At 36.2% G+C, this 10,032-nt stretch overlaps 2 protein-coding genes across 2 annotated transcripts in view; one reads left to right on the top strand and one right to left on the bottom strand.

The window, feature by feature from the left end:
- The first annotated feature begins 6,207 nt into the window (after positions 1-6,207).
- Positions 6,208-8,804, top strand: LOC140991112 (peptidyl-tRNA hydrolase, mitochondrial-like). The gene is made up of 8 exons (XM_073461052.1): positions 6,208-6,490; positions 6,585-6,669; positions 7,338-7,405; positions 7,494-7,544; positions 7,607-7,680; positions 8,219-8,277; positions 8,363-8,439; positions 8,540-8,804. Exons 1-8 carry the CDS (start codon positions 6,245-6,247, stop codon positions 8,651-8,653), a joined length of 774 nt encoding a protein of 257 aa, XP_073317153.1. The 5' UTR covers positions 6,208-6,244; the 3' UTR covers positions 8,654-8,804.
- A 515-nt stretch (positions 8,805-9,319) lies between these two features.
- The window catches only part of LOC140990976 (ATP-dependent Clp protease adapter protein CLPS1, chloroplastic-like), a 2,313-nt gene continuing 1,600 nt past the window's right edge, over positions 9,320-10,032 (bottom strand). The window contains exon 3 of the mRNA XM_073460872.1: positions 9,320-9,721. Coding sequence (XP_073316973.1) covers positions 9,460-9,721 — 262 coding nt within the window. The 3' untranslated portion in view covers positions 9,320-9,459. The remainder of the gene's footprint in view (positions 9,722-10,032) is intronic.

Here is a 10,032-nt window from a genome sequence, read left to right as displayed (position 1 = left end):
CGACACAAAATATTGAATGTGATGTGTAACTTTTGGTTTTTGGAAAAGTAGAAGTCTTAATATTTGTATTAGTTTAGTTGAAGTAACGAGATGACTAATATTAATATAATATAATACCTAATTTTATTTTTACATGTTTGCCTTTTTTAAAATTGAATTAGATTGGATGTCCTGTCCCTTTTTTTAGTTTTTTCTTTTTAAATAAAATTAATTTTGCTCTTATTTTATCAATACATAAACTTTGAATAAAATAATTTTGTGTAAATTTATTGGCATCCCACATATAATAAATAGTAGTTAAGTTTATAAAAATAAACAGAAATTGTAAATAATGCTTATTCTTTTTTTTTTTGAGGCTCAGATCTGGGTAAAAGATTCCAGGCAAGAGAAGCCGGCCGCGCCATGGCTGCAAAACCACCGGTTTCGTGCAGATCCACGCCATCCGGGTGGGTTGCCACGCCAAGATACGGGTCGGAATAATCCACATTGCCCGAGAGGAACACGATTCATCACAGCCTCCATCAAATATTGATTATTATTATTATTATTATTGCATGTATATATATATATATATAGTTCGTCTTCTTGCCGCAGCTCAAGAATCAGAACAAGAACAAGCGTTATTCCCCTGAAACAGATCTCTCGTCTGCTGCATGTTTTGCAGAGATTAGAGTGATCGAACAAAAGGGTTGTTGGTGAATGAATTTGGGTAAGAAATCATAAGGTAATTAGAGGGAGGGGCAACCACCCTCGAAGAAATCCCAATTCTCCGCTCTAACCCTCATTCTCCTCTGACCGTCTCACACTTGGGACTTGGGAATTTAAATCACCGGTTGGGCCATTTCTCCTATCACCGGTTGGGCCGGACTTGGGCTAAACCAAAGTCCGGCAACAAGAACAGTGGGCCTAAACCTCCAAGAGTCTTGTCTGTCCCTTTTAGGCTTTGGCTCATAGGCTTAACTTTGATTACCATTCAAACTGTAGTATATCAGCAACCAAAATTCACCTTTAGATGGGCAGTTTGAAAATCAGTTAAAACAACTTTTAAGTAGTTGGATAAGGATGAGTGTTGAGGGCTTGCATTTAATCACCGAATATTCTCAGGAAGAAAAGGATATATAGGTGGAGCCGTGCAAAGAAAAGAAAAAGAAATCAATCATTCATCTTGAAGAAAATTGAACAAGAGGCAAGAAGCCATTCACACAAGGCACGAGAGTTTTTCTTTGGAATTCATAGAAGAGAAAAATTGTGGAGTTGAGTGGTGATATTGTATTTCAAGTTGTTCATTTTGTACACTGATTCAATATAGTGGAAACACCTCCCGTGGATGTAGATAATTTCTTGATCGAACCACGTAAATCTTGCGTGTTGCGTCTCGTTTTTGTTATCGTTGATCTTGAGTTTATAGTTCTTAATTCAAAACGCATTCAGTTGTGAAATCAATATTAGTATCTGAACTCAAGGCTCGACAAAGATNATAATACATAGTACTAAAATTTTCATGTTTTGAGTTTTGTCCAAATTCTATTGAAAATAGAGGCAAAATCATCTTGAAGTGTAACGTGTGCATTGTAGTTTTTGCACTTACACATTGTGGGAGAATGAACATAACTTTCGCGTCCAATATCCAAAATTGAGTGAGGTTAGTGGCAAATGAAAGCTAATACATAGATCTACAACTTTTATGTTGGCCACGTTTGCTAAATCAGAACCGAGCGAGTTGGACAGAACATCTCGAGCTCAGGCGCGAGATGTTACCGCCCGAGCGAGGTACAACCAGCACTCGGAGGACAGAACACCTCGCGCTCGGGCGCGACATGTTACCGCCCGAGCGCGAAACCGCCAATGGGCGAGAGATAAGAACAAGTTGTTGTACGTTATTTCTTCATTTCTTTATAGTAACTTTGAGAGAAACTCGAATTCTATTGTATGAAATCACCTCGAAACGTTGTCCGAACTTGAAACAAGTTATATATTCGGAATCCTCGCATCAAGAGCTTTCTGTTGAGGTAAGTTTCTTTTAGTTTCAGCACCTTTATTTATTGAAGTGCTGGAACAGCATGTATTTGAAGTCAAGATCTATGTATGTGATAGAATAACCGACAAGAAACTATGTTTTGAAGTCGGAATTGAATTATGTTATAATTTCAATTTGATATGAATTTTCAAAGTTTCAAAGGATTTTTGAAACTTAAAACATTGATTTGAATGAATTTGATTGAAATGAATATGTTATTGATGTAAATAGAGTTTCTGTACCGAATTCTTAAAGCTACATCGACTGGCAATGAAGAATTAATGTATGTTGCGACCGATTAACATATGACAGGTATCTGTATCATATGATATATGTTTGATTGATTTGATTGGAAATATGTGTCTATAAGCCTTATTTGTTGTGGCATACATGACATTCATGATTGGAGTATCGATGTGAAATTAAATATTTTGTTAACACACATGATTTGATGCATACATCGATACATGACATGCACGTTGAGTTATGATCCTTGGATACCCTGATATGATTTGATTTGATTATGTGGTTTGTGGATACGATGCTATGTTTGGTATTTTCTGACCCTTAAGCACAGTCATTCGTGGTTCCGATGATTGATTGAGATTTGGGATTTGATGACGCTTTGACGACGCTATCATACGAGTATCCCTGATTGATGTCAGTGTGCCAGCTCAAGCATTGAATTGATAGCGATTCGATTGATTCTGATATATGCTCAGTGGATGGGCATTTGACCTGATACCTCCACGACATACATGCATTGCATATCATATATCATTGTTTAGATACTTGTGTTATATATTGTGGTTGTTTCATACGAAGCTTTGCTTATCCCAGAGGGGGCTGTTGTTGTCTTTGTATATGGGCTTACACCTCGCGCTCGGGCGCGACATGTTACCGCCCGAGCGCGAAACCGCCAATGGGAGAGAGATAAGAACGAGTTGTTGTACGTTATTTCTTCATTTATTTATAGTAACTTTGAGAGAAACTCGAATTCTATAGTATGAAATCACCTCGAAACGTTTTCCGAACTTGAAACAAGTTATATATTCGGAATCCTCGCATCAAGAGCTTTCTGTTGAGGTAAGTTTCTTTTAGTTTCAGCACCTTTATTTATTGAAGTGCTGGAACAGCATGTATTTGAAGTCAAGATCTATGTATGTGATAGAATAACTGACAAAAAACTACGTTTTGAAGTCGGAATTGAATTATGTTATAATTTCAATTTGATATGAATTTTCAAAGTTTCAAATGATTTTTGAAACTTAAAACATTGATTTGAATGAATTTGATTGAAATGAATATGTTATTGATATAAATAGAGTTTCTGTACCGAATTCTTAAAGCTACATCAACTAGAAATGAAGAATTAATGTATGTTGCGACCGATTAACATATGACATGTATCTGTATCATATGATATATGTTTGATTGATTTGATTGGAAATATGTGTCTATACGCCTTATTTGTTGAGTTTATGTGGCATACATGACATTCATGATTGGAGTATCGATGTGAAATTAAATATTTTGTTAACACACATGATTTGATGCATACATCGATACATGACATGCACGTTGAGTTATGATCCTTGGATACCCTGATATGATTTGATTTGATTATGTGATTTGTGGATGCGATGCTATGTTTGGTATTATCTGACCCTTAAAGCATAGTCATTCGTGGCTCCGATGATTGATTGAGATTTGGAATTTGATGACGCTTTGCCGACGCTATCATACGAGTATCCCTGATTGATGTTAGTGTGCCAGCTCAAGCATTGAATTGATAGCGATTCGATTGATTCTGATATATGCTCAGTGGATGAGCATTTGACCTGATACCTCCACGACATACATGCATTGCATATCATATATCATTGTTTAGATACTTGTGTTATATATTGTGGTTGTTTCATACGGAGCTTTGCTTATCCCAGAGGGGGCTGTTGTTGTCTTTGTATATGGGCAATGGCAGGTACTCCAGGATATCAGGAGACCGGTGAGGGTGTTTCTGGATGGAGTCACAGTTGATGTTTGAGGTTTTATTGTCTATCCCGAGGATATGAGTTGGTTGTATGTAGTTGGTTTTGATTATGTGTGGGCATATTTTGTGTGTGAGATGAAATACTATTTTTAGTATTCAACAATATATTTTGGGCTCACTGAAAAAAAAATTTAAACTCGTTTAATTAATTAATCCTAATCAAATTGCATGGCACAATCCGTCTTAAGAAGGGACAGTGAACTTACTTTTTGGCCACGGCCAAGTGACGAGAGTTGCTAACGTCCCGCCATCAGATACCATAGTTTATAAATTGATCGATCGAACATAGGATAAATGATAGTAACTTTCAATGATCAAAATTACCGAAAATGAGATATGAAAAAGGATGAGAAAATGCTATATAATGTTGAAGATTTTGAATGATTTATGAAAATATGTGTGCTAGCAATTTTTAATTCGGTAGTATTTTATTAAAATTTTATTTTAAATGCATGTGCTTGTATTTGTATTATTTGCTATCATGGATGGGATGTGCTGAGTCGTTAGACTCACTAGGTTTGAATGGTCGCAGGTGAAGATGATGTTGAGGGAGGCTCGGACGCTTAAGTGGATCGGGCATGGCAGTACACTCCCGAAGACCTTACGTTTTCCGCAATATTATGATAATCAAAGTTTTAATTAAGATTTTAAGGATTATTTTAAATAGATATTTATGTTTCGTTTTAAAAATTTTAGATATTGGATTTCGCATGATTGATGTATGCTTTTATGATTGACGATTTATGTATTTTTATCGCAAATTTTGATTTTTTTTAATATGGATTTATGTTTTGATATGGTTTGATCTTTATGCAGATATTGGAGAAAAAAATTTCTAACATTATTTATTTAAAGTAAGAGATAAGAAACGTTTCACCCTCTCATCTTTTTTATGGTTAACCGGGGATAGTGTTTTCCAAGGTACTCTATCGAATGTCTATTGATCAGCTATTCTTTCATCATTCATTGCCTTAGCAAACGAACTTTGTGATACCTCTTGTCCCACATGATAAAAAATAAAGATTTAAAATGAGTTTATAATGGGTTATAATGGACTTCAATAGCAACTTGAGTTAATCATTTCGTAAACCGAGAAAGAATACGAAGTAGTTGCTATAGGGGTCCATTGTATGAATTGCTAGAGACGATTCTTGTTCCTTGGCGGCATACATGTTTATCTCGCTTCCTTGGCGGCATGGTCCTTTCCTTGTGATTGAGGAATTCCTTCATACTTCTCAGTAAGCTTTGGAGGCATTGAATCTCACTGAGCGTGTCAAAATTTGTTTGCACATAAATTGCGGGACGTGGCAGGCACATGATCGTGCAAAATGTGAAATGATCTGACTTCTATTATCAAATGTTGTGTGTCCTGATTTGATTGTAAGTAAGAATCTGGTTGAGGAATATAATGAAAATTGCATAAATAATCCATGAACAACATAAACAACATAAAATTTAATTATGTTTTTATGAACTTGAGCTACATTTTTACAAGAAAATTGAATTAATGTGTCAAAAATTAAAGAAACTAGACTATTAAAAATTGAAAATAAGCCAACAAATATTTGAGAGAATTGCAGAAGTTTTTTGACGTTGTTTGTTGATTTTTTTTTTTCGAGCAAATTTTCCGATGTCTTTTGTACACTTTTGTTTCACTCTTCTTGACGGTTTGGCCATCTTCCATGATTGTTCATCATGGATCATGAGTCAAATTCCTCAGTCGTGCCCTATCTCGGACCAACTGCAGCTCTCGTGGACTTAACATCATTAGGATTTTATATCTAATGGGTTTTCTGTTGTTGGGCTTTTGCAGATTTTATGTTCATCATATATATTTATTTTGTCTGATGTTTGATCTGAATTCTAAAATAATTATAGTTTATTTTCTCTTACTATCTATATTTTTCAACTTATTATCCTTATATTATAAATTATTTATTATCTCATCCTATTAGCCGAATCATAACACTTCAGAATTATGGCATGTTTATGAAATAATTAAAGTGTATGAAATAATTAAAAAAAAACTTGTTGGGCCACGATGAAAAAAATTGTCCAATTTGTTATAGGTCGTGTACAGCCACCATACAACGAGGCCCAATCACACAAATCTTACTGGCCCATTATATTATCAATCGAAATCCACCACTCTTGGATTTCTGAATGTACATGAAAGAATGTACATTTTCGGCGGGGCACCAATAACTCGGTCTTTACCGGCGGCTGCGGCGGCGATTCGGTATAGACACTTCGTCCTAAAAACACCAGCCCCCAATTCTGGGCCGTTCTGGCGGATTAATGGGAATAGGAGTCGGAGCCTTAGACTAATGGCTTCGATTTCAACCGTGCCGGAAGTGCCCAAACCTTGGCTTCTGGTCGGACTCGGAAACCCTGGAAAGCGTTACGGCGGCACCCGTCACAATGTTGGTATTGAGCGCTATGTTACTTGGTGCCTCGTGAATTTTGAGTTAATGAATAGATAGATTAATGGATTCAGGTTTTTGTTGTCTTTTCCAGGTGGGCTTTGAGTTAGTTGATTTTATTGCTGAAGCGGAAGGGATTGCCGTGGGCGGTGTTTCATTCAAATCCTCTTTTGGAAAAGGTTCTTGTTTTTGGAAAGTTGTTGGTAACTTGACCTGTTTCTTTATCCAACGATGCATTGCTTTCTCTTTCTCTCAGTTGTTTATGTAGCGTAGGTCTGTACATGTCAACGATGGTTTGCATGAAGAGTGATCAGGATAATCATGCTTGGACCAATTGAATTTCGCATCTCAAATTACAGATGTTACACGCTTTATACTGAAACTGTCTTTCACTTATGTTCCTACTTCGTAGTTCATTCATTCTACCATTTATGTCGCTTGTTTCGACCACAACATATGAAAATGAAAATGGAAGGAAATGTAGAGCATGTTCCTTTACATCAATCATCGGAACTACTTATATATTGTCCTTTAACTGTGGAAAATGATGACTGATTGTCTTGTAGGTGTATGTAAATGTCATTGATGGGGGAAGCTAGAATTTGTTGAAAGAGTTCTTTAGTACTGTTAATGAGTTGTGCAGTATCTGTAAATGGGTGTTTTTGGCCTCAAAGTGTGTTATGGTTCAATGTGATTATCTGGCATATTTTGAAATATCCAACTATCCAAGCTGCGGAGAAAATTCAAAGTTAACACGATGGGGGAAGATAAAGTTTTTTTGCTGTTATTATCTTTAATCTGTCTCTTTTTACTTTTGTTTGTGTTTTTATAATTTGTGTGTGGTTAGGTTTCATCGGAGATTTTCCGGTTATGCTTGCAAAACCACAGACTTTTATGAATGCCAGCGGTGAGTCTGTAAGTTCTCCCATCTCAACTCAATGCTCATTCTCAAATCTTCCTACATTAAGTATTGAATACTTGTGTTATTTATTGTTGTTCACAGGTTGGCGCTATTGTTTCATACTATAAGATACCATTGAAGCAAGTTCTTGTGGTAAATATTCAACTTCCAAAGCCATATTTCTTGCACTGTGTTACAGATTTCTCCATTTTCAGATTCTGGATGACATGGATCTACCTTTTGGGAAGCTGAGACTATTGCCCAAAGGTGGTCATGCGGGACATAACGGGTATTTACTGTTTTCCTGAAATGGTTGCTTTTGTTTTTCACGTCACTCCAGACCGTGCATAAAGAATTGATTCATGTATGAGACATGTTTCTTGTTGCACTTCCAAATTTATGGAAATTTTAGGCATTACGAAAGTGACTGTTTTTTCTCCTCAGATACTGACCTGCTGGTGTGTGCATACTGTTCATTTTTCAATTGCAGATTGTGCTGTATGTTTAGAAAATGCAGAACTTTGTAAATCCGAGCTTGAGCTTGAGCTTGAGCTTGAGCTTGAGCTTTTTAGGAGGAGCAGCCTTATTTATGCTTATATTCCCCATAGTGTTTCTATTCATGCAAGCAATTTAACTCTCTGTGAGAAATACACTTTTCTTTTGAGCTTGCTTAGTCTATGTAAGATGCTAGCTAAAAATGAGACCCTCTGAATTAAACCCTTGCTCCATTCATCATTACTTTTTTCTGGCCTGTCTTTAATTAGTCCGCTGTTCCTTTTTTTGTTAGAAACACATGCTGATATTCTCTGAATCAATTGCTCTTGCAGGATGAGAAGCATAATTAGTCACTTTAAAGGTAGTCAGGATTTTCCTCGTCTTCGAATAGGTATTTCCTATGATTATTACATTTTAACTATTTGTGCTGTATGTTGTGGCATAACTTTTGAATCACCATAATCGAGTTCTTTCAGGGATTGGGAGGCCTCCGGGGAAAATGGACCCTGTGAATTTTGTCCTCCGCCCTTTCAACAAAGAGGAAGCTGAAGAGGTACTTGGTCTCGGCTCGCATATTTTCTAATAAGCATCACTTGATTGAGCAAAGAAGGGATTGTATGTGCTTATAATAATTATATTTTTTCTTTTCCAAGTTGGAGTTCACTTTCCAAAATGGCCTGAAAGCAGTTAGAATTCTTGTGCAAGAGAACTTCAATAAAGCTGCGACCTTTGTGAACAGCAGTGCCAAATCGTTGGAAAAATTGTAGGAATTTAAAGGGATATTTAGGCCTCTAATTCTTGTAATACCGGTGATATCATGATGCATGGAAGCCTCACGTTCGAGGATCCTGAGTAAACATTGTTACATTGTAGCTTCGAATTATTTGCGAGTTATACATCAAACTATACAGAACCAAATATTGTCCAAGTTTGTTTGTTTCTATAATTTAAGTTATACCTGTCTTCGGATTGAGGATGTCATCCAACGAACTTAGTCATAAGCCTTGCCTGAATGTTATTCACGAAAGACCAGAGTAGGTTCTTGAATATCATATCTAATGTCAAATTCACAAAATAAATGGCAATGTGATGAGATCAGAATCCACAGATACTTTCCTAGTTCCCAATGCAAATAATATTGGTATGATAGATGATAATTGTTTTGCTTTGAGACCAACGCCAGAGGAGAGAACCCGCAAGATATGCTCGAGCCCTCTCAAATTTTCCGTATGTATAAATACTTTTTATACAATATTAATGTATATAATACATCCGCGAAATTGCAAAAGAGACAACTATATGATCTGCCAAGAAAAATGGCAAAATATTGTACCACAAACCCCGAGGTGTTGGCTCAATTTAAGTGATGGGAAATTTGAACTGTGAAGAAACTATGAAGCATCAGTAGTAATAGATCTCAAGCAAACTGTATGTACTACAGAACGAGACAAATGGTTTATTAATATATATTTAGACTGTATCTTCACAGTAATCTCAACATAGAAAACATTTAAGCTCCCATTTTGTATGTACATATACTCTAGTGTCGCAGTATCATATTGGTTACGACTACCTAACAACCACCACTGGCAGGCTCAATTGTGCTCAAAAGGCCATTCCCTCTAAGCTGTGTGCAGTGTTCTTCTGCATCTGATTGACCACAGACTATGACCATAGAAAGGCCGTTGTAATGCGCTTCTTGCATAATATTCACGGCATTATCAAGGGTCATTCCCGGTATAACCTTCATTAATACTTGCACAACATACTCCCTTTTATTGTAATTGTCATTATGCAGCATCACACGAAAAGGCGGTGATATTTTCCTAGATTTCCTAGATGAACAAAACAGAAAACTTGTATAATTTGTTAGTGGCAATAACAGTTGAATCACAATTCCACTGCATTAAATGTTAATATGACTGATAACCATCAAACGCTGAATACATGAGATCAAGCAAAGTTGATATGTGTATGTGGGATTCATTGAGTTGAAAATATCAATAAGTGAATTAATATATATGCAGAGGTCTTTGCGGAGAAAGGGCAACATCTCATCTGTTAGCCAAGTATTTCATTCTTGGGACAGATCTAGACCTGTTTCAGTTGCGTGGAAAGTAGAAAATATAAAAGTGTCTTTTATATA

The sequence above is a fragment of the Primulina huaijiensis genome, chromosome 13 (assembly GCF_012295235.1).
Source record: "Primulina huaijiensis isolate GDHJ02 chromosome 13, ASM1229523v2, whole genome shotgun sequence".
Taxonomy (NCBI): domain Eukaryota; kingdom Viridiplantae; phylum Streptophyta; class Magnoliopsida; order Lamiales; family Gesneriaceae; genus Primulina; species Primulina huaijiensis.
Note: the sequence above shows the minus strand (reverse complement) of the source record. Positions and strands in the feature narration are given on the sequence as shown.